General features: G+C 42.2%; 1 protein-coding gene across 2 annotated transcripts in view; it reads right to left on the bottom strand.

Annotated features, from left to right (window-relative positions):
- The window catches only part of slc16a3a (solute carrier family 16 member 3a), a 33609-nt gene that overhangs the window by 7011 nt on the left and 480 nt on the right, over positions 1-26118 (bottom strand). The window contains exons 1-5 of one of the 2 annotated variants that reach the window (XM_041970773.1): positions 23569-23658; positions 12246-12509; positions 9309-9452; positions 8052-8665; positions 7788-7968 (exon numbers count right to left, since the gene is read on the bottom strand). In XM_041970773.1, the coding sequence (XP_041826707.1) occupies positions 7788-7968; positions 8052-8665; positions 9309-9452; positions 12246-12468 (1162 nt within the window). In that variant the 5' untranslated portion in view covers positions 12469-12509; positions 23569-23658. Of the gene's footprint in view, positions 1-7787; positions 7969-8051; positions 8666-9308; positions 9453-12245; positions 12510-23568; positions 23659-26118 lie in introns of those variants that run through there. The other variant, XM_041970764.1, reaches the window with a different exon arrangement.

Raw genomic sequence — 26118 nt, 5'->3', positions numbered from 1 at the left:
TGCCTAAAGACTTTGAAGACATGTGGTATGACATGACAAAAATCCAGCGTTTTTTGTTTTTCTCTATTATGAAATTTTTTGAGTAGCCTAAATAAAGTTTATCTTCATCTACACATTTTGACTTATTGCTGAGAAACACAGACAATCCTGGCATGACAGTTGGTTTATGGCTCTCCCTGAGCTAATGGTGTTCATCGCCATCCTCCTCTTGCTGGGAGCAATCAAACTTCCATCGCTGCGTGACGCATGCTGGGCAAAACTGGGACACCCACTGATCATCGGCATTATGACCAGAAACCGCTGCTCCAAGACATCATGCGACACCTACGCTTTGATGACATGAACACAGGCAGTGAACGCGTTGGGACTGACACAGTCAATAAAATTCGCCTGGAGCTTCCAGAATCAGCCAAACAGAATCCAGACTGCAACGAATTCAGCCCTCAGGTATGTTTCAGATATTTTTTTTTATGTACTGCTAGGATTATCTTTTCTTGTTTCACATCAAGGGCTCAAGTGTCATCACAGTGTGTGTAAAAGTGCTACAACAATAACATTTTATCTCATCTAACTCATCAAGTGTTTTCAACCTCTGGTGCCACACTGACGGTTCATGCACCCAAACGGAGGAAGACTGTCTGCATCTTCAGCAGCATGCACAGCGTGGTTGAGACCGGGGATACCTGGACAAAAAAGCCAAATACAGTCATGACTACAACACCATGAAGTGCGGTGTGGATGTGATGGACCAGATGGTGCGAGAGTACACTGTTCGCTCAGATCGCGGTCGATGGCCGGTCGCTGTGTTTTACAATATGATTGACATGGCAGCACTGAATGCAATGTGCTTTATCAGGCATGCAGAGACGGGTGGACTTCCTGGTGGAGCTTGCAAGTGAGCTTGCTCAGTTGCATGTGGGAGCCAAGAAGGCAAATAAGGACAAACTTCTACGGCAACAACCTCCCACACCTGGCCAAGGAAAAAGGGGAACTGTCTGTGCAGGAACAATCACGCCACCATACGCTGTGTTCATTGCTACAAGTACACATGTGGCAAATGCTGAAAGGAGATGGCGTGACAGTACCAAGCATGTTCAGACAATGTAGAGGGCTGAAGTGCTGAAACGCAGGTCAAACACAAAAAGAAGCACATGCCACCATGTCTGCACATGAGATTCATGTAGCCTAAATTCATCAGGTTTTTTCTATTCTCTATCACTTTATCCACATGCTGCACAGATTTGTGCATATATATATTTTCTTGCAGTAATTTTAAGAAAAAAAGTCTTGTTTGAATCTTGTACATCAGCAATAAACCTCAGCAAGAAATAACAAAAAAAAATAAACTCTGTCGAAAACAATTTTACGCTGTGATCACAAAAGTGGAAATATCATTACCTATTTTAGCCAAAACAAAGTTTTGCTTGCAATCCCTCAGGAAAACAATGATATGATAAAATAGTGTATACTAGTTCTATACCTCTACCTCTCTCTTGTTACATTACAACACACTGATTTATTCAGGTAGAGGCTAAGCAACATTGGGGCTATGTCCACATGACACCAGAGCCGGTTCAGATGTCAAAACAGTGGCAAACACTAGTAGAAAGGCTTCAACATCCCCATGACACCGCTGTAGTACATACTACAGGCTGTGGGGGGTGCTAATGAGTAACACTCCAAAGCTAGAGCAAAACAACGCATGCGCAGATTAAGGCTCACTGAGTTGCAGGAAGCACACATTAGAAGCAGAGAAGAGAAGATGGTTGAGGATTTACTGCGAAGCAAAAGAGAAACATTTCTTTGGACTAATGAAGAAGTTGATCTTCTTCTTCGAAAAATATACGGAAGCGTATTGCTGTCATGGAAGAAAATAAATTTTCGAGCACTATCACGTTATAACGTGATACGTATATTGTACAAACGTGTTACCTATATTGTACAAACGTGATATTATATTGTACAAACGTGATATTATATTGTACGAACGTGATAATATATTGTACAAACGTGATAATTATATTGTACAAACGTGATAATTATATTGTACGAACGTGATAATTATATTGTACAAACGTGATAATATATTGTACAAACGTGATAATTATATTGTACAAACGTGATAATATATTGTACAAACGTGATAATATATTGTACAAACGTGATAATATATTGTACAAACGTGATAATTATATTGTACAAACGTGATAATATATTGTACAAACGTGATAATTATATTGTATAAACGTGAAATTATAAACTTGATCGTAGATGATTGCGGTTGCGGATGTATGCTTTGCGCTTGTTTGCTTTCAGTGAAGCCTTGCACAATGGCTAATTTACATATATATATATATGTGTGTGTGTGTGTGTGTGTGTGTGTCTATGTATATGTACAATGCACATATACATGGTACATGTTTGTATGAAATGTCACGGGAGCATGCTAGTAAAAGCATCCGGTGGTGTCTAGCTGTCTAAATGAATCCGATCTGTGGTTGCAGGACATCCAGCGTATGAAATACACCAGGCTGATCCAGACTGGGCATCATCCTTGCATCTGGGGCACACATCAGTTCAACCCACCAACACTCTGCGCTACCTGGCTATCTTTGTGGCATTATTCCACTTCTTGCTTCCTCTCATGCCCAGTTAAAACAATATTCTCATTCCCTTTCAGATGCTTCTTATAACCTTTATGCACCTGCAGTTGGATCTGCCTGCGCAACACTCAGCTCACTTGTTTCCCCAACACCGTGTTTAGAACATCCAATGAGATGGTGCCTTTTTTGTATGCAAATCTGAGTATAAGGTCTTAATAGCAACCATCCCTGTAAACATGATTATTCCTTGTGAAGGTGAAGAAGCTGCAGTGCTGGATAAATTCGGTACTGTATGTGTGCCTTACTGTTGTTTAGACAAGATATGATGAATTGAGTATGAGCAGTTACACTAGTGATTCACACAGTCAAGCCTTTTCAGAAGGCATAGGAATGCCTTTTACACTTAGGATTGTCTTCAGTTGCCTTACTTTTTGTAAAACCCAAGGTTTTAAAAGTTTTTGAACATGTTTAAAATGTTTAATGTGGCTGTTCTGTGCAAAAGTAACTTCAAAAGTTCCAAAAAGGGCACTATTGGGCAGGTTTCGTACGCATCAATCAAATCCATTTTCCATGAGGTTCCATTCAGGTTAAAAAGATGTTTATTTTTTGCGCAGCAAGCAAGCAAACATTTTACGTGCCTCTTTATGCTATGCCACGCTATCCAATGATGATGTTGATGATGGTAAAAACCTTGTGCCACCCCAGTGTATGCCGGTCACCCCAGGTGACCTATTTATAAACTTTCATTTGCCTGTGGCTGTGATTAAACAGAAAAAACAAATAAATATTGCTATATAATCAAAAATATTTTCTCAAAAATAAATAACAAAAATAACCTAAACTAAATTAGCCAAAAAGTTTAACTAATACTGTGTTGTAATAAATAGCTCCTACATTGTGCTTAATAAAATGAATCTATGATGTTCATCTCGCACATTAGGCACCAGTAATAGGAAATGTGTGCTAACAAAACAGGCATGACAGTTTAATTTAAATGGGTTGGTTTGTCTTTTTTTTTACACTGAAAGTGACAATGAAAAGACAGCAACAACACAAAAAATACATAGTAGTCAATCAACACTGGAACATGGAGAGCAGTTTCAACAGTCCTCTGTAGTCGTATCATGCTGTAGACCAGGGCTTCATTGGTGCGTCACTCAGACGTCGGGAGTGCAAAACCTTTAGGCAGAAATGAACACATTAGCATAAAGAAAACAAAAATGAACATGTTTGTTTGATTTGTTAAGACTGTCTACACCGGTTTCTGATTTACAGAGGTGGAAAAGGACTGAGAATTTCGAACGAAGTGAGAGTATCTTTACTTAGATTCTACTCAAGTTAAAGTACCCATCTAAGCACTTCTCAATTACACACACCAGGGGCCTCATTTATCGACAGTGCGTACGCACGGAACTGTGCTAAAAGCGTGCGTACGAGCATTTCTCAGCAAAGTATGGGATTTATCAACTTGTACTTGTGCATTGAAAAATGTGTTAATTGAAGCACATGCTAAGATCTTCGTAGCGTTAAGAAACGAATAAGCACATTTTCCATGCGTAAGCACAAAACCTAGCAGTAGAACAGGGAAACAGCATCTTTTCTGCAGGTTCTGCTGCATCTGTCAGTCATTATTTTTGTCCCACTACTGGGACAGGGTCCCTGTCCATCACGGAGCTGTGTTACATAATCAATAACTGATGCATCTTTTCACTGGACTGAAACACGCTTTTCAGTCTGGAATTATATGACAGCAGCGCGGCTATAATGCAAGAAATGATGCTGGGAATAATGGTGAAATATGTGTGCAAGTCTCTATAAACATCTAAAACCAGCCGATCGTCATGATAATAAAACATTCAGGAGGAAGTTTTCTTGGTTCTGTCTGACAGCAGCATATACGGCTCGTTTTAAAAGTGCTGTGGGTTTTAAAAGATTTATATTTTTCTTAATCCTATTTCATTCCTTGAATGGGGCAACAAAGCATTTTCTTTTTTTCTTTTTCTTAAATGACAAAGAATCTCCTCTTCATCCAGACGTAGTTAGTGCTCAAATTTCTCTCTGCAGCGTTTATTTACTTTTTTTCACGTTTATTTTAATGAGATCTTTGGCAGCAATTCCTTCTTTCTTTCTCTCCACCACTTCGAGGAGAAACGAAAGCGATTTCTCTTTCACTTCTAAAGCGAAGTGTTGTCTCTATATATGGTTAAATGAGGGCTTTTCTGATTGCAAATGACCATGCTTGGGTACGGGCATGGTGATTTAGAACAGAGAGTACTTACAGCTGTGTGCACCCACGTTTGATAAATCCGGATTTTTTTTTGTACTCAGGACAACATTAAAAATTTTAGTCCTACGCAAAAATTTGGAACCTTATGTAGAAATTTGGAACCTTTTGTACACATGGTTGATAAATGAGGCCCCAGGGGTCACCTTTAGGTCACACTACATCGACTGTTTTGGGAAGCTGTTTTCTAGCATGATCATGATGAGACTGTTGATGTGTGTAGTGAGTTTCTATACTGTATAACAGTGGAGTTATTGATCAATATTGGTATTATTATTGAAATCGCAATAAAAAAAATTATACAAAAGCATATTTTCCCAGAACTGCTGTTGTAGTCTAATCATGAGGAGATCATTGATGTGTGTAGTGAGTTGTTACTTCCTCACTCTGCTGCTGACTGTTCTCTTCACTCGGGTCAGATGGATTCTCCGTCTGTAGCTCTCTGATGTCTGCCTCTTTCTGCATCTGCTCCCGTCTGCCTTGTCTTGCAGGGCGCACAGTGTTGGTGGGTCGAACTGATGGGTGCCTCCGATGCAAGGATGATGTCCAGTCTGGATCAGGCTGGTGCACTTCATATGCTGGTTTTCCTGCAACCACAAGATCGGTTTCATTTGGACAGCTAGTCACCACCGAATATATATATATATATATATATATATATATATATATATATATATATATATATATATATATATATATATATGAGCTTTAGACTACTAAATAGACAAACAGTATATTGTTGGCCTGCTTTACTACCATCTGCTCTCTCAAATCACAAGTGGAAATCGCATACATAAAACTTTGTGTCATATTATGCTTACTTCTTACCTTTAGTTTTATAATAATTCGCTCAGCAATGTTTTTCTTTGGAATAAAAAACACCTATGAAACGATCTCTACCGACCTCCCTCTTTGTTTACAAGAGAGGCTAGTTAGGAAGCTAACTAAGGTTAGCTAAAAGGGAGACAGTGACTTTAAGAAGCAAACGATAGCATATTCAGCATCACTATTATAAACTACAACAACAAGAACCTTACGTACCTGTATGGAAATCCCAGGAGCAAGCACATGAAGGGGGATGCAATGGGAAAAGTGATGTCCTTCCATCTCAATGCTGCGACCGAGGCTATTCGACGCCTCTTTGTTATTTCCTCAACCTGCTGTCCATGTTTTCTTTTCCGGGTGGGAAACATCGAATATTGTTGTCATATTCATTTCCCCTTTTGTCATTTGACTTTGTATGTGTTGCCTAGCTCAGCAAGCTAAGACGTTGAGTCGACCAGAGTTTTTCTCCCGGATACACTCGGGACCACAATGCATTGGGAACTAGCGGAGGCGCTACGTCACCTGACAAAGACCCATTATCACGTTTGTACAATATAATTATCACGTTTGTACAATATAATTATCACGTTTGTACAATATAATTATCACGTTTGTACAATATATTATCACGTTTGTACAATATAATTATCACGTTTGTACAATATAATTATCACGTTTGTACAATATAATTATCACGTTTATACAATATAATATCACGTTTGTACAATATAATTATCACGTTTGTACAATATAATTATCACGTTTGTACAATATAATTATCACGTTTGTACAATATATTATCACGTTTGTACAATATAATTATCACGTTTGTACAATATAATTATCACGTTTGTACAATATAATTATCACGTTTATACAATATAATATCACGTTTGTACAATATAATTATCACGTTTGTACAATATATTATCACGTTTGTACAATATAATTATCACGTTTGTACAATATATTATCACGTTCGTACAATATAATTATCACGTTCGTACAATATAATTATCACGTTTGTACAATATAGGTATCACGTTTGTACAATATATTATCACGTTTGTACAATATAATATCACGTTTGTACAATATAGGTAACACGTTTGTACAATATACGTATCACGTTATAACGTGATAGTGCTCGAAAATTTATTTTCTTCCATGACAGCAATACGCTTCCGTAAAAATACTTGACTACAAAGCATAAAAAAACTTAAGAAAGGGTGGATTGGGAATCGGTGTGTGTTGGTCACATTGACATCATCCTCTAGTGGTGCGTTTACACTGTCCACACAGTATAGCAGACAGTAGCGGACTGAAACCTATCCACTTTGGTACCTGGCTTCAGACATGATCAGTTTCATGGAGGCTAAATCCCTGGCTTCGTGGGGATGAAAGGGTGGTTTTGCTAAAATACAATGATGGCTGTTCACACCTTAGTTAGGATATTACCTCAAAACTAATCCAGCCACATGGCTGCATGGTAGGTAGAGAAACCAAATGGCTGGGCTTTGGGACTTCTGGTGCTAGGGGTCATGCCTCCCAGTTTGGGAAACACTGGGCAAAATAAAGATAAATCTGAAATTACTGTGTTTGGAACCAAAGCTGAGCATCCAGAGATTAGTGTCCAGCATCAGTCACCAATGTTAAAACCACAAGAAATCTTGGTGTCATTTTGGACCCTGAGCTGAATTTTAGCAACCATTTCAAAGCAGAAACCAGATCATCCTTTTACCACTTGAAGAACAGATCTAGAATAAGGGAACTGATGACGCAGCATAGTTTAGAAAAACTTCTTCTGTATTCAGTAGTCTTAACTAACGAAATGGAGTTTTTACAGGTCTCTGTAAAAATCAATAAGACAACTGCAACTAATCCAGAACGCTGCTGCTTGTGTCCTCTCAAAGACCAGAAAAAGTTCTCACGTCTTTACACGTCTGGTTCTGGTTCGGGTCCAGTATATATCATAGCAAATAAGACCTCTAAGATCATCTGGCTTTAGTTTGCTTTTCTACAATCTGGAACAAACTAGCAGAAAACCTGAAGTCTGGGTAAACTGGTTTACTTACCTGCACCTGGTGGTCCCACCAGTACTGCAACAGCTTCCATGAGTAGGACCAGGCCAATGGCACTGGAGAATTTCTCAGTACCAACTATTGCCATCAGAACCTCAAACTGCAGTGCTCCCACCATCCCATAGGAGATTCCAAAGAAGATGCAGAAGACCACCAGAGAAGCGTAGTCATTAGCCTGGAAAAGATTTAGACATTGTGAAGGAAGAGAATCAAACCAAATTCTTCTTTCCAAATCATACTTTGCAAACCTTCACCCACCTGTGAGCCAACCAGGTCTGTGGCTCCATTGAAGATCATGGCAAAGCTGAACAGGTAGACACAACGAGGCCGAACCCATTTCAGTCCAGCAATCACCCCACAGGTGGGCCGTGCAAAGATGTCAATGAAACCCAGGATGGTGAGCAGCAGGGCAGACTTGGTGTCCTCATTTCCCAGCTCCTTGGCGTAGTTCACCACAAACACCGGCGGCACAAACAGCCCCAGAACCATGATGGATGCTGCCACCGTGTAGATGACGAAGCCACAGTCTTTGAACACAGAGAAGTCCAGCAGTCTGGGTTTGGCCTTCTTCTTCTCCCCGTCTGATCCATGGTCATCGCCCTGTCCCTGACTCACAGACTTGAGGGTTTTGGGGCCGACCAGAGGCTTCATGAGGGCTCCACATACGCAGCAGTTCAGAAGAATACCACCGAGGATGAGGAAGCCACCCCTCCATCCATACTGGTACTGAAGGACCTGGCCCAGCGGAGATAGGCAGCATAAGGCAACAGGACTTCCAGCTGCTGAGAGGCCGTTGGCCAGAGGACGCTTCTCACTGAAGTAACGGTTCAGCATGATCAGAGACGGCTGGAAGTTCAGGGCTAATCCCATACCTGCAACGGAGGAGAACAAAGGTTCTTTATCCTTTCCTTCAGAGTTACATTCAATGCTCCAACACCAGCAGATGCATTTGATTTGTACAAAAAAAGTTGAAAACAGGTGTGGTATTAACATGCACTTTTTAATATTTAGAGTGATGTATCAATGTGTCTACTGAACCCGTGTTTGAAAGTTTTTACAATAAAGTGATGCAATAGGTTTCAGAAAGTGTGTCAAGTATGATACACATGCTGGTAAAGAGTTAATAGAGCAAACCTTGCAATCTTCCACTACAAAATAGCTTAAAACTGTAACCACCTGTTCCTCAACTTTTTATGTTAATGAACCTCAAAGATTCTAAAGCAAAAAAGTATGAACATGCACCGCACGACAGAGGCAGTAGCTCCCAGCAGGAACTGATAAAACAAAGCATTATGTGTGTGAAAAATATAGGAAATCATTTTGTAACATGGTCTGCAGTTCTGTTGGATGGTAACACACAGCAGAACCATCAGCAGAACCACCATTAAAACCATTAGCAGCATGCAGTGCCTGCTGCATGAGGTGCATATAATGTAAGTATGCCCAGGCTGTTGTGGCTGTGCATATACTGTATATAATGCTGATAATCTACAGAAATAATGTAGACATTCAAACCTGTGATGACTCCAGTTGTAAGGTAGATGTGGATGATGCTGGTGGAGAAGGAGGCCAAGATCATTCCCAGAGAGGCCAACAGGCCTCCCACCATCATAACTGGCCGACAGCCAAAGCGGTTCACCAGCACGCTGCATAGAGGACCTGGACAAAATGAAACATAGTCTGGTTCTGTGTCTTGCTGGAAAAAAGATAGTTGATTTTATAAAGTTAACAGTCAAACAACAAGTCCCTCCCAGTAGTGCAGCCATCCTTCAGATTTATGGACAGACACTGCAGGGCAACAACACAAACACCTGAGAGATCTAACGTAGAAGAGGAGATTTCTCCCCACTCTCTGAAACCAGAACCTTCAGTTATCAGACCCCTCTCTGTGGAAGCGGATCCCAGTTTGGCTTCAGTTATCAGACCCCTCTCTGTGGATGCGGATCCCAGTTTGGCTTCAGTTATCAGACCCCTCTCTGTGGATGCGGATCCCAGTTTGGCTTCAGTTATCAGACCCCTCTCTGTGGATGCGGATCCCAGTTTGGCTTCAGTTATCAGACCCCTCTCTGTGGAAGCGGATCCCAGTTTGGCTTCAGTTATCAGACCCCTCTCTGTGGAAGCGGATCCCAGTTTGGCTTCAGGTATCAGACCCCTCTCTGTGGAACCAGCTTGCAGTTTGGCTTCAGGTATCAGACCCCTCTCTGTGGAACCAGCTCCCAATTTGGCTTCATGTATCAGACCCCTCTCTGTGGAACCAGCTCCTAGTTTGGCTTCAGGTATCAGACACCTCTCAGTGGAACCAGCTCGCAGTTGGTCTTCAGGTATCAGACCCCTCTCTGTGGAACCAGCTCACAGTTTGGCTTCAGGTATCAGACCCCCTCTCTACCTTTCAGATCATCTTTAAACTTTCCTTCCTGATAAATCTGTCAGCAGGTCTGGCTTGGTGACCCTGATCCATTCTTAAGTCCTGCTGCTATAGGCCGAGGATGCTGGGGGACGTCCCATGATGCACCGGGCTCCTCTCTGCTAATAATAATAATAATGGATTAGATTTATATTGCGGTTTATTGCTCGGCACTCACAGTGCTTACATTGGATCCATAATTCATCCACTCCTCTCTCATACCTGGTGATGGTAAGCTACATGTATAGCCACAGCTGCCCTGGGACAGACTGACGGAAACGTGGCAGCCAATCTGCTCCAAAGGTCTCTCCAACCACCACCGAAACATTCAACGCTCTCCTATACCAGTGATGCAGACATTGGAGGTAAAGAGGGTTAAGTGTCTTGCCCAGGGACACTACAACAGATGACTGGGAGAGTGAGATTCCAACCTCCTGGTTACAGGACGACCTTCTCTTAAACCTGCCACCTCTGCTCTCTTGTAGAAACATCTGACGTTGTTGAATCCCTGGATTAGAGTTCTGCTCGTGGGTCACCCCGCCTTCCTGTCCTCTCCACCCCCACCGGTCCAGGAAGATAGTAGTCCTTCCTGGTTCTGGTTTTGATGTAGGTTCTCCCTTCGGGTCCTGGTTCTGATGGAGGTTTTCCTTCCTGGATCTGGTTTTAATGGAGGTTTTCCATCCTGGTGCTGGTTTTGATGGAGGTTTTCCTTCCTGGTGCTGGTTTTTATTGAGGTTTTCCTTCCTGGTTATGGTTTTAATGTATGTTTTCCATCCTGATCCTGGTTTTGATGGAGGTTTTTCTTCCTGGTGCTAGTTTTGATGGAGGTTTTCCCTCCTGGTCTTTGTTTTAATGGAGGTTTTCCATCCTGGTGCTGGTTTTGATTGGTTCGGGTCCTGATGGAGGGCTTCCTCTCCACTGTCTCCTTGTGCAGGATTGAGGACTGAATGAAAGAAGGTTTGATCCCTGGTCATTATTGTATGAACTGGTTTATATGACACAGTTATTATAAATTGGACTGATGTGGATCATATGATGGATTGTTTTGGATTATAAGGAACTGGACATTTTCTGTAAAAGTGACTTGAGATCTTCTCATTGTGAGTCGGCGCTGTATAAATAAACCTGAATTGAGTTGAACTGAATACATTGAATCAAATTGGATTGAACAGTGTGTCCATTAACAGAACTCTTCTCATCTCCGGTGACAGCAGCTTTACTGGTAATTCAGCTGGAACTAAACTGGTTTCAAAAGTGAAGGAAGTTTGGAGAACATGCAGAGAACTGAGGAACATTTCAGTCCCCAACCCTCCAGCACCATTTTCCACGTATTAGTACCACTTTGACAGCATTTACATGCATTTTGAAAGTCCAGTTTTGGTCAGACTAGCCCAGTAAATAATTTTCCACTAAATCTTTCATATAGTCCATACTCTTTAATTATATGAGGAAAATCCACAGGACACATAACAAGCAGGTGAGTTGTGTGGGACATGGCCCGAACTCTAATCAGTCATAAAGCCTAAACCTAGCCAATCTTCCACTGAAGGAAGAGTTACGTTTTCCCCTTCCTACAGAAAAACACCGGAAAGTCTTGGCTTTGTGTTTTCATTTAAATTTTACAGGATTCTTTACATGCGGTAAAATAGTGTTTCTCAACCTGCTGCCTGCATGTCTCAGATGTGTTTCTACTTCAACACAACTGATTCAGGTTAAGGATTTTCCTCATCAAGTTAAATCAGGTGTGTAAAAGTAGGGTAACCTCTAAAACATTCAGGGCAGAGGGTGCCGAGGACCTAGACTGAGTCACACTGTGTTAAAAATATTCAAATTTAAAATTAAATAAGTAAGGTTAATTTAATGGAGTATTAAATAAAATTACTGGAGAGTCTTTGGGAGATTGTAAAGCAGTGTACTGTGTGATGCTGTAAGTTGTTTAAATATGGTTACCCAAACCAAACATTGCATTTCAGTGTTTATTACAGGTTGCATTAAATTACACTGGTCCATGTGGTATCTGTGTGTTCTGTAAACAAGCAGCGGCTTACCTGAGCCATAAAGCATGGCCAGCAGGATAGACGAGATCCAGGCAGTGTCGCTGTATCCCACACCAAACTCCCTGATCAGCTCTTTGAAAAACACACTGACAGCTTTGGGGAAGGCATAGGAGAAGCCAGTGATGACAAAACATCCAGCCAGCACAGCCCAGCCCCAACCTCCATCTGGAGCCTTCACACCTTCTGGACCCATGTCCACTGCCACGCCTCCCATGCTGCTTTATGGCTGTGCCTTAATAGAGGCGGTGAGAGAAACTGTGAGAGAAAAAAAAGAAAAACAAAAGAAGACAAGACAGTCATAAGACAGTGTTTGCACCACATTTTTTTTATCGAAACAATGCATGTTATTGAACATGTACATGTAAACATGCAAGATTAATACCAAGGCTAATTTCCATCACAGTCAATTCATTAATTCAGTCATTTTCTATCAAAGTCAATTAATCAAAATTTATTTCTTACAACAACGCTCAAGCTGACCAAGGTGCTTAACATCATAAAACATATAAAATACAAATACACATTAAAAAAAAGGAAATATAATAGAAAGTTGTAAAAGCACAAATTAAAGCTAACAGATAACATGTCAAGCACTAAAAGTATAAAACATATTAAAATAAAATACTACAAGCCAAAGGTCTTTTTAAATAAATAGGTCTTAAGATTGGCCTTGAACAGAGGCAGATCAGTGTGGGTGTGTAGCTCCTGGGGAAGACTATTCCACAATGTTTGACCTGCTACTAAAAGACCGATTTTCCCATTGCTTGCACCTGGACCGAGGCACCTCTAACTGGTGCTGACCAGCAGAACATAAAGCCCTGCTGGGCTGGTCGACTTTCAACAGTTCTGATAAGTCAGGAAGTGCGAAGCTTTTCACATTAAAAACAAACAGCAACAACTTCTACTGGATCCTGAACTGAACTGAGAGCCAGTGCAGAGCTAACAGGATGGGAGGGATGTGTTCATGCTTCCGAGTGCTGGTTAGGAGATGACCGGAGGAATTTTGTATAAGCTGTAAATGGGAGATCCAGGATTGATTGATACCAACATATAAAGCATTGCAGTAGTCATGTCTGGAGCTCACAGAGGCATGGATGGCCTTCTCCAGATCACTGCGGCTGCGGAAAGGCTTTAATTTGGACAATACACAAAGCTAAAAGTAACTTTTTCACAGCAGCATCAACCTGATTGTCCAATTTCAAGCAACAGTTCTGTTTAACCCCCAGATTTTTAACCACCTCATTGAAGTGGGGGGCTGAAAACCTAGAATGGGAACAGTGGTATCTGGCTTACTGGAGGCATCAAACAAAATCTGTTCTGTTTAGTCATTATTTAGGTGGAGGAAGTTTAGAGAGAGCCAGTGTTTAATGTCCTTTAAGCAGCTATCAGTGGAGTTTAAACTAAGTGGAGAATTGGGAGTGACTGGCAAATAGATTTGCAGGTCATCTGCATACAGGTGTAAAGACATGTAAAGACAGATTATAGTGTTCAATAACTGGTCCTAAAGGCAACACGAAGAGCACAGGCCCCAGATTGGATCACTGTGGCACACCAGAGGTCAACGGAGTTGAAGAGGAGGACAAGTCACCTATCATGACAGAAAAAGACATCTCCGGTAAATAGGACTTAAACCAAGCACTGTTCCCTGAAGACCAACCTGCTGAGCCAGACCAGTGATGAGGACTGGATGGTTTGCAGAGTCAAAAGCTGCCGTTAGGTCCAACATCACCAGCAGAACAGGTTTTTGGCATCAGGGACAAGAGAATATATTTCAGTAGTATCATTCAGTATCATTTGAGTAGTGCAGATTCAGAGCTGTGACGAGATCTGAAACCAGACTGGAAGTTTTCAAATGTGTTATTATCTAGAAAAGATTGTAACTGGATAAAAGCAATCTTCTCTAGAACTTTGAACAAAAATGGCAAATGAGAGAATAAAATTAGAGAAAACTGCAGGATCTAAACCAGGATTTTTAAGAAGACGCCGGACCACAACATGTTTTAAAACAATTGGAACAGTGCCTGGACTTAAGCAGCTATTAATGAAAGTCAGAAGACATGGACCAATGGCGTCAAAGGACTCTTTGAATATCTTGAAGGAAATAAAGTCCAGATGGCAGCATAAGCAGAGTTAATTTTTCATGTCTTCCTTGAGTTCTTCTTTGAGAGTGTTCAGGTCCGCTTTATGCTCTGTTTTGTTACTGGCGCATTGGAGCACCGAGCACACATTTTCTGCAGAGTTGTGGTTAGCGCGCTGAGCATCCTGTACCTCCGGTGTATTCTTCCTTTCACAAGTATCATGTTCCGACTTCTAGTCATTCCTCCTCTATTCATCCAAAGTAAATCACTATGAACTGCTCAACAATTAATGGATTTGGGAGGGCTAGCTCAGGAGCTCAAGTTCATGCGGCCATCTTGGCTTCTTATTCCACTGGAAGTCCGACCCATTGTATCTTGAATAACCATCATAAACACCTTACAGTTTTCATCTGTCTGTTTGTTAGATGGTGTTGTGAGATTGCTAGTTGGGTTGGGTATGCTGGCAATAAAGTAGGACACGTTGAAAAACCTGAATTGTTCCTCATTCAAGACATGGTGTCAGAATTAAGAACTCCATGCTAACAACAGTGACGACATGGCTAAGTTTGGTCCCCCAGAGGCATTCAATTTGGCCCACCTGGCAGAATGGCTGGTGTGGAAGCAGAGGTTTTCCAGCTTCCGATTGGCATCGAAGTTGGAGGAGAGTGAGGAGGTGCAGGTGAATTCTCTTTTCTATGCTATGAGGAGCCATCTACAGCTCATTTGTGTTTCCTGCTGCCCCAGAGGCTATTTCACACCCCAGATTTGACTTTAAAATTGCATAAACTTTAAAAGTTTGACTTTAAAGTTTGACTTTAAAGTTTGACGAAAACAAAATACCCAAATGAAATGTCATCCTCTGCTTTCACAAGAGGACCCAAGGACTGGTGAGACCGTGGAGGCGTTTGTCCTGAGCTTGTATGAGCTCACGCAGCACTGCGAGTTCAGCAACAGTAAGGACAAACAGACCTGGGACCGTATTGTGAAAGGAATTTTGGACAAAGAGGTCTTACAGAAGCTACAGCTCAACATGGATCTAGCACTGGAGAGAGCAACTTGCCAGAGTGAGCAGGTAAAACTGGAGTGAGATCTAAACAGTATGGCAACATGAGACAAGGCTATGATAAAAATCATGACCACCAGTGGGACAAAAACACTGTGAAGCTAAAATGAATTGGCAAAGATGAAGTAGGATGCATGGTAAAAAAAAAAAAAAAAAGAGCTGTCCTGCTCACAATAAAAGATTAAAGAAAGTGTAACAAGATGGGCCATTTTGAAGTTGTGTGTAAAACCAGAATGATAGAAGTCACGACAGAAGCTGTGGCAGAGTCAGAGCATGATTTGTTTTTCATAGGAGGACTTTCCCTTGGAACTGTAACCGAGTCGAAACAAACCATCATAGAGGAACCAGACTCAGACATGGACTAGGATGTTGAGCTGATGGTGAATAGCAGTCCAGTAGAGTTTAAAATCGTTACTGGGGCTGACACGACTGCTATAACAGAAGAGACATTCAGCGGGTTACAGTGTATGTCTCTGGTTACGGTGTATAGCTCGGGTTGGAAAGTTTCATGTGTGGGAAGATTCCTCGCACTGCCAAGTACAAGAAGGAGAAATACAAGTACTGGATTACAGTCAATAAAGGACAATATACAAGTAACTAGCTGGGCAAGTCTGTGGCAAAGCGAATGGGGACTGGTTGCAAGAGTCAATGAAATCACATAGGAGATGTATTCAGAGGAACAGGATTACTGAACTGTAAGCCTGGCATAGAGGAGGTCACTGAACCCACAGTCTGGTGGGCACCAATGGTGCCCGTGCCAAAACGCCTTCCTTCTTGGCCTGTCCACCGTCTGTTCCCACTCACAAATCTATTCAGAAAAGAGACTGCATGGGTCTGGGGGGTGGGGGGCTCAGGAGCAGGCATTCAGCAAAGCAAAAGCTGCATTAGGGGCACCACCAGCACTATGTTACTATGACGCATGTCGGCCAACCGTGGTCAGCACCGATGCTATGGCCTGGGCCTTGCCCTATTACAGGACCATGAGGGAGAGTTGCGGGCCATCGCCTCCTATTCTCGCACCCTCACAGATGCGACCTGGTTGAGGTGTCAAAGACTACTTTTGTACCTGATGCGGTTCAGTGTCATCGCTGAGCATGTCCCAGGTAAACAGCTGGCGATGGCAGTTGCACTCTCGAGGCACACCCTGGATGACCACAAGGTGGACAATGATGGCAAGCCAATCAATTAACCCAAGCTTGAGGGAATCTGGAGAGCCACACAGCGCAACGCTGAACTACAAAAAGTGATCACCTTCATCAGAAAAGGACTCATCTTTCTGAATCAGATGGACTAGTACTATACCAAGATCGCATCGTAATTGCCTCAGCACTTCGATCCGATGTTCTTAACCAGCCGCACGAATGTCACCAGGGACAAACCAAATATCCAGAGCAAGGCATGTTAATGGTCTGGTGGCCCAGCTTACCAAGAAAGTAGAACCATGCGACTTCTGTGCACAGCACAAACCTACAGAGGCGTGAACCGCTGGTAATGACCCCCCTACCCAGTGGGCCCCAGCAAAGGATTGCAGCCGATCTGTGTGAGGTAGAGGACTGGACTGCAGTTCCACAGCTATGATGGTGGAGACTCCACAGGAGCCATCACAGAGTCAGACATCGTCAGGTCCTGCCCTGATATCTTCTCTCCAGTCTACCACTCCCCAGAGACTGGCCTCCAGGCGGCACATAGTTAATCTGCCACTCAGGTTTAGAGAGTGATTAATAACTCTCTCAAAAGGGCAGAATAATCCCTTCTCAGGACTGAGGGTAGTCCACCCCAATGATGTCTGGTGTTTGGGTGGGTTGAGAGACTTGGAGAGTTTAATTATGGGAAAAGAGTTATGTTTATGTTACAAAATGGAAACTGACATTGTTTACTGTATTTACAGTCAAACAGTTATAAATGTGTCTGCCTTGTAGGTTGTTCATGTGCAAGAGAAAATAATTAGCTGTTCAGTGGCAAGTAGTAACTTTACTGATTCCTTATAATGTTATTTTCTTCTGAAAGGGGAAGATTTAGTCAGATAACTTAATGTTCATGTGGGGCTTCTACCCTCAGGTCTAGCTTTCCTGAAGATTTTATACCCTGGTACAATTATACTGGCTGTTGCAGAGTTTGCATGTAACCCGGTCTTACTTACGCATAAAAAAGATCTAAATTTGATTCATTCAGAAATCTTGCATTTGATCACTTTTGGGCAATATGACCACCAAGTAAGCCCTTTGGCTTAGCTTAGCTTTCCTACAGCACATGAACATTATTTAAGGTCTGAGTGAAGTTATATTTCCGACACTTGATGACTCATTTGTTTCTAACACTTGCCGCATTGATCTTAGATACAGCCTGGACTTGTTGCTTTTTAGCAAGTACGAGATGTCATAGTAATGTTCTGCTTCATTACAGTCTTACCCTTTCTTAGATTAATGACAGCTGAGGTGATACCTGGGTCCAGCCTGCTGGTGAGTGAGCTGGTGGCAGCTAAGCTGGTGCCTAGCGGGATGGAAGATGGGCTGGAGCTGGGTTTCAGCTTGTCAGCAGGTACGCTGGTGTCGGCTGTGCTAGAGGCTGGAGTTGACTTCACAATCGCAGAGCTGGGACATAGGTTCAGCCTGTTGGTGGATGAGCTGATATATATATATATATATATATATATATATATATATATATATACATATACACATACACACACACACACACAGACTGCAACTGGGCACAGGAGGCTCATACTGTTCCCTCTAAGATTTTTACAACTAAATATGTTGCTGAACCACCATCCTGCTCTATGCAGGTGTTGCCTGGCTGAGCAGGAATGGAGGATCAGGAACAATCATTCAATCAACTGCCAAGAAAACCATGGTGATGAGTCAAGTAAAGCAAGAACAGAGCATGTTGTTCATTCTAAAAATGAAAGTCAAATATTTTGAAATTACTGATAAAAGATAATTTGTTTGAAATGAGTCATCTAAAACAATTCCTCAGTTACTGTTTCTCATTTCCAGCCAGCAGCTCTCACCTTTTCTGGTACAGCTAACACACCTGCATGGTCGGTTTAGCAAAGGTTAACTTCGGCTGATGGTTAGAAAACCAAACAAAAAACAAACTCCATCAACCCAACAGTACAGTGGATGGCATGAGTAAAACCACATGAAGCTGTGTTCAGTAAAACACTGAGAAGAAGTGTTCAACCTACTAATAAATATTCATGTTCAATCAGAAACTCTCCTTTATCAGCTCCACCTGTTCAACTAGCCAGTCACATGGTAGCAGCTCACTGCATTTAGTCATGTAGACACGGAGAAGATGACTTCCTGAAGTTTGAAGAAAAGAATAGAAAACGTTGCTGGTCTGATGAGTCTCAATTTCAGCTCCATATTCAGATGCTAGGTTCAGAATTTGCTGGAAACATAATGAAAGCATGGACCCATCCTGCCTCAGATCCGTCCTACCTCAGATCAATCCTGCCTCAGATCTGTCCTGCCCCAGATCCATCCTGCCTCAGATCCATCCTGCCTCAGATCCGTCCTACCTCAGATCAATCCTGCCTCAGATCCGTCCTGCCCCAGATCCATCCTGCCTCAGATCCGTCCTGCCTCAGATCCGTCCTGCCCCAGATCCGTCCTACCTCAGATCCGTCCTGCCTCAGATCCGTCCTACCTCAGATCAATCCTGCCTCAGATCAGTCCTGCCTCAGATCCGCCCTGCCTCAGAGCCATCCTACCTCATATCGATCCTGTCGCAGATCATTCCTGCTTCAGATCCATCCTGTCTTAGATCCGTCCTGCCTCAGATCCATGCTTTAGGCTGCTGGTGCTGGTGTAATGGCAGTTGTGACGGAAGTACTCAGACACTTTACTTGATCAACTGAGAAAATGTACTCCTATAAAAGTACCACATTAAACATTTAAACTTGAGTAAAAGTACTTGCTGACTTAATTGGCTAATGTAGTAATCTATAATATCATGAAGTGTACTAACTGTTAACACATTAATAGTATGGTCCAGGCCATTTTAATTAATCATTAAATGAGTCTTATTGCTGTTCGGGCAGAGAACATACTACAAGGCCTGGAACAGCCGCATTTTCACCTCCGGTCACTGCAGCGGTGATTTCTGACTCCACTCCCGCTGTCGGTGTGACGAGGAATGTCACCTCCACCCTAGCAGTGGGAAATTCAGCCTCAACTCCAGCCATTGCTCCAACAAGGAACGCCGTCTCCACTCCAGCGGTCACTTATGCAGGGCCCACATCCTCCACTCCCGCCATCGCTCCGATGAGGAACGCCCCCACCACTGCCGCTCCTGCAAAGACCTATGCTTCACCTTGCAACACTATGGGCACGGAGGCTCACGGCACCTGGAGCTGGCCCTCGCATGCTCATCACAGGGGACTCCATTGTCCAACATGTCCACGTGAACAGGTGCCTCACACCCTCTCACTCAGGTGCAGTTGTCACAAACATCTGTAACTTCGCCCACCATCTATTCCTTCAACACCCCTCAGCTTCCACTGTTGTAATACATGCAGGTACAAATTATCCTAAGTTCCAACAAGCAGAGACTCTAAAAATGGATTTTATCAAACTCGTCAACAACATCAAACAGGTAAATAAACATTGCATTGTCTCTGGTCCACATCCTTCACCCCGCTACGGAGACATCAAGTTCAGCCGCATCCGACGGCTTCATATCTGGTCAAAAGGTAACTATCATTCAGTATTCCATACAACCATAACTTCACCACTTTCTACAACAGACCACACCTTTTCAAACAGGTTCTCATTTTCTCACCATGAACATTGATCTCACCCTCCATTCCTGCAAAGTTCTCTCAGATTGATCGTCCAGTCAGTACACACCTCCCCCAGTTAAAAACTTCCTCTCTGACACATCCCATACCAGTAGACATCACTAGCAGACAGTACAAACATGTCCATCCATATCCACATACCTCTACCGTCAGATGTCTCCGTCCCATACACACAGCTCCTGGTACGGAATCCATATCCACATCCGCATGCAAGGACTTTCAGACATAAGATTAATGCTATTAGATCCAGTCTTTTATCGCAACCAAATGTTGATTTTAGCTGATCTGAAGCTTTGTTTTTACCCAAGGAAACATTGGAGGGTTTTGTCCTGGTTGATGCAAAGATGCTTGGTTGAGTTTTCTCCCATTAAACCCAACAACCTGCCTTTTAGACCCAGTTACCACATCAATTTTAAAAACATTTTATGGTTTCTTTGAGCCTGAGCTTTTAAACATAGTAAATTACTCTCTTCAGACGGGCGTCTTCCCATCTGCCTTTAAACGGTGGTGGTGAGGCCCCTTCTGAAGAAGAGTAATTTAGATCCAAACATCCTTGATAATTACCGACTTGTATTCAACTTACCATTTTTAAGCAAAATGACAGAAATAGCTGTTTTTATTCAATTACATGAGTTTTTGTATGAACACAATATTTTAGAAAAATATCAATCTGGTTTTAGGACAAACCACAGTACCGAGACAGCCCTTTTAAAAATTGTTAATGACCTTAGATTTAAGTTAGACTGGATCTTAGTGATGTATTCGACACAGCAGATCACCTGATTCTATTAAACAGACTCAGAAGTCTGGTGGGCCCTTCGGGTACTGTTCTTAAATGGTTTTACTCCCAACTCACAGATCGACAATTTTTAGTAAGTATGGATACATGCTCCTCAGGAATCAATGAAATAAAATGTGGGGTTCCCCAATTTTAGGCCCAATACTTTATATCTCATTCATCTCATTCTTTATACATATATATAAACATTTGTTTTTTTTATTAGGAAGGTGCAAGTTAATGAGCATCTATATAAAAGAGTACATGTTCTGTGCATGTTGCCTCCTGGGGATGTATTCAGGAGACACTGCGTTGATTTTCACAGCTATGCTGATGATACGCAGCTTAACATCGCCGCGTCTCCTGGTGACCTGGAGCCAGTTAACATCCTTTTTTAGATTTAAAGTCATAGATGGCAGAGAATTTCCTACAGCTCAACCAGCACAAAACTGAAGTTTTAATTATCGGCCCAGAGGGAGTCCATTTCGGGAGGAAGTCCATTTCGGAATGTGTCAGTGGACAAAATGACTAAAGTTCTTTGTGCAGATTTCAGATTGGGGTGGAACCATTGTGACCACAGACAGTGTCAAACAGCTGGATCGTACTACTGATGGCTGGGTTTTCTGGCTCCACAACAGGTCTACTTCATCAAACACTAAACTCATCTCATTCATTATATTTCACTGGAGTGTGACTGCTTTCCACCACTTTCTGTTTGAGAGGGGGAAACTAGTTCAGGGGGTAGCATCCATCTTTAGACAACTCTGTTTGTAATCATTAACATAGGAAAGTAAAATGTGGACATGTTGAGTGGCTTTCTATGTGGAACACTGGCCCACCGCAGAGCTCCCCATCAGCATCTCCAGCTGTGGTTTCAAACATGACTGAACTTGAAGTTTCTTTTATACAAAGTCTATCATTAATAATCAAAATGTTCTGATTGAGTCTCAACTTTCCACAGATCCAGACTGCCAGGCGGATGTTTTCAGCTCGATGCTGGAGGAAGTTACAGGAGATGGAGGAGGGGTGGGGGGTGTTGCTATCGCAACCCTGAGATGGACTGAGTAATCTGAAGAATGGATGAATGTATGGGGGCTTCCCATCCTTACTTGACTCTATAGTATTCTCTCAGTGTGAGGTCCATTCATTCACAGAGTAAATTAGCTTGTCTTCATAGACCAAGTTTCACCCATGACGTTGATGCCACTGATCATGTGTGCAGTTGTATCCTGCCCCCATCTTAACCCTGAAAGCTGAGAGCCTTGCTGGCTGTAAATGTTGTGGAGCTGCAGACTTCAGACAATCACAACATGGAATCTGGTGTCTACTTTAACATAATTCCCTTGCCTGCTGAAAATGAGCTGTGCATGTACAAAAGATGGAATAAAAATCACTTCAAGTTGTAGTTGTTTTGTAAATTAAATGTATAATTCACCTGCTCAATACACAGACTTTTCCATCCAGCAGTCACCCCCAGTCTCTCTCTTCTCCTCCATAATCACAAACAACGGCTGTTTGTGGTAAATCACACTGGCTGTTCTGCAGAACAACCAGTGTGATTTATTGTTCTGCCCTGTCCTCTTATTCACTGTAATGGGCTGGTTCAGCTGCTGGACCCAAGGATTTATGAACCCACTGGGGGTCTGGAGCCTCGTCTTTACTGCATACCAGAACCTGAGCAGAAGACTATATTTGAAGAAGTAATAAAATTGTTCAAAGCAATTGAAAATTATACCGGTAATTGAAGTAATTGAAAAAGTCCAAATCCTAGATTAGTTTCCGTGCCTTAACATGTAATTTAGACGTTTAACCACAGATAAAAACAGTCAGTTGGTCAGATTGCTGTCGAGCTTTGAAAAGACTCTGGAAGGCATTACCTCATCTTCCAGTACTACGGCGAGGAACCTTAGCGCTATTGTGGACCAGGCTTTGTCCTTTCACTCACATATAAAACAGGTTTCTAGGACCTCGTTCTTCCACCTACATAATATGGGATGCTATTTTCTGGTTTCCACTGAAAGTCATGTAGTTTTCTTTTAGGACTAGATAACCATTTAAATTTTCTACTGTGTTCCAGGTGAATTTACTCTGATTCTGATACTTCTGTATAATCTCTCATGTCTCACCTTTCTGTAGAGACCTAGATCACAAATAAAGCCCTGGTCATGAAAATAAACTTAATTTATTTTGGGAATGTCTTGACACACAGGAGTTCCAGATTTTCCCAGCAATTAGGCTACCTGTTATCCCAAACTGGACAACTGTGGATCAGATAATGGATATGTTTTAATTTGATTTTAACTGGACTAAATCAGATTGAATTGGACTTGTTGTAAAAGTGTCTTGTGAGGGCATTGTTGTGAATCGAAATTGAATGTAGACATTTCAGATCAACAAGGAAGCAGAAGGATGAGGCTTGTCCAGGTGAGAAATCACCGGCAGCTGAAATTCTTCTACCTGGACAGAAGCTGCAGCTGCAACAGGACGGACAGGTGCTTCTACAACAGGTCTTAGTTTAACCGCATCACTGATCAGCACATCCATCAATGACCTTGATCGATTGATTTTATTTAGCACGTCTGACTCACCGATCTGAGGCGGCACGAGACGCTGACAGACACGTGTTCCCGAGCGGCTGCTGACTCTAACCTGTGCTACGTTCATGTCTCCACGGCACAATATGCTGCGTTCAATGACATTAGGCAAAAACATTTTCTGCATGTTTACAGTTTTTTTATTTGTTTGTTTTTGCAGGAGTGACTCTGAGGTGGTGCCGGGTCCTAAAGAATTTTCTCTCTGATGCGCGACGCGCTGCTGATTCAGTGATCGTCACGTGACCTGCAGGACAACGTCATAACGATTGTTGTTGACTCAAGTAATAGACCTATCACGGATGTAAAATTACAACCGGTCACAGCAATTACTTTGTGCGAGTGCACTCCGCCCTGCTCGCTGATTCTGGTGTGACGTCAGCAGGTTAAAAATAAAATGACTTGTTTTCCACGGATTTCTTTGCTAACACACAAAACTTGGTATTCCTTTTATTCATCAAGTGTCCCAGTCAGTCAGTTTCCAAGGAAACACAGAGGCTCATGTTTAACACTTTTAGAGTCAGCCCATCTGTCGGGAGAGCTAAGCTCGCTCTCCTCTCTTTCATCAATCTTTCGTGGAAAAACACAAATGTTAAAATTTTATTCTTAATGTTAAAAATAAACCGATGTAAGTGTTCAGGTGCCTCTCAGGTTTGTTTTTGTTAGTAATTGCCAGCGGAGACTGATTTTAGCTTCTCAAATATTGACTAACATCTGTTTTTACTGTGTTTATGGGATGCCAATGTACAACCCCAGTTCTAAAAACAAGTTGGGACGCTGTAAAGAAAAACAGAAAGCAATGATTTCCAGATCTCATCGTCCATATTTATTCCCAGTAGAAGATCACCAACACGTAAGAGGATGAAACTGAGACTTTTCACCATGTGATGAAAATATGAGCTGATAGTGAATCTGATGCAGCTACATGTCTAGAAAAAGTTGGAACAGGAGCATCAAAAGGCTGGAAAAGTAACTGGTACAAACCAGAAACACCTGGAGGAGCATTTGACAACTTATCAGGTTAACTGGCAACATGTCAGTAACATGACTGGGTATAAAAGGAGCATTTCAGAGAGGCAGAGTCTCTCAGATGGAAAGATGGACAGAGGTTCACCAATCTGAGACACACTGGCTATAAAACTGTGGAACAATTTTAGAAAAATGTTCCTCAGACTTTGAAGATCCTCCATCTAGAGTGTAGAATATCACCAGAAGATTCAGAGAATCAGGAGGAATCTCTGTGTGCATGGGAAAAGGCTGGATGCTGGTGATCTTCTGCATTAAAAGCAGACATGAGTCACTACTGGAAACCACTGCATGGACTCAGGAAGACTTCCAGAAACCACTGTCTGTGAACACAGTTCACCCTGAAACCCACAAATGCAGGTTAAAGCTCCACCATGCAGAGAAGAAGCCAGATGTGAACAAGATCCAGAACCAGTGCCGTCTTCGCTGGACCAAAGCTCATTTAAAATGGTCTGAGGCAAAGAGGAAACCTGGATGAACATTTGAACTAGTTTGTGGAAAGCATGGACGGCGTGTCCTGCAGACTAAAGAGGAGAGGGAGCATCCAGCTTGTTATCAGTGGACAGGTGAAAAGCTGCATCTCTGATGGGATGGGGCTGCATTAGTGCCTATGGCGTGGGCAGCTTCCACATCTGTGAAGCTCCATCAATGCTGAAAAGTACATGGAGGTTTTAGAGCAACATCTGCTCCCATCCAGACAACGTCTCTTTCAGGGAAGACCTTGCAGATTTCAGCAAGACGATGCTGAACCACATCCTGCATCCATCACAGCAGCTCGGCTTCACAGGAGAAGAGTCCGGCTGCTGAACTGGCCTGCCTGCAGTCCAGACCTTTCACCAGTACACAACATCTGGAGCTTCATGGAAGCAGAAATCCAGCAACCAAGGTCCAGGACTGTAGAGCAGCTAGAATCCTGCATCAGACCAGAATGGGACAACATTCCTCTCCTAAAACTCCAGCAACTGGTCTCCTCACTTCCCAGATGTTTCCAGACATGTTAGAAGAAGAGATGCTACATCATGCTGAATATCACCCTGGAACTACTTTTTACACCATGCTGAACATCACTCTGGAACTACTTTTTACACCGTGCTGAACATCACCCTGGAACTACTTTTTACACCGTGCTGAACATCACCCTAGAACTACTTTTTACACCATGCTGAACATCACCCTGGAACTACTTTTTCTTCTACTGGGATTAAAATGTGGCCTGATGGGATTCTGGTTTATTTACATTTTATACCAAGTTTGTGTTGTGGTTGAAAATGAAGTATTAAGTGGTTGTTCAAGTCAACATATTTAAAGCAACATTTTAAAAGTATTGTTATTATGAGACTTTCAGGATCCTGAGACATGTCGGCAACTGCTGTAGACATGATTTAACAACAGTGTCAGTGTATTATTTAGTTTTTAGATTTTCTTAATTAACAGAAGCTCATAGTTTAATTTGTTCTTTAAAACTATTTTAATCATTTTAGCTAAAAGATCTGAAATGTTGATGAATATAATTTAAAGTAA

Source organism: Melanotaenia boesemani, chromosome 2, assembly GCF_017639745.1.
Source record: "Melanotaenia boesemani isolate fMelBoe1 chromosome 2, fMelBoe1.pri, whole genome shotgun sequence".
NCBI classification, from domain to species: Eukaryota; Metazoa; Chordata; class Actinopteri; order Atheriniformes; family Melanotaeniidae; genus Melanotaenia; species Melanotaenia boesemani.
This window is presented reverse-complemented; position numbering and strand designations above follow the sequence as displayed.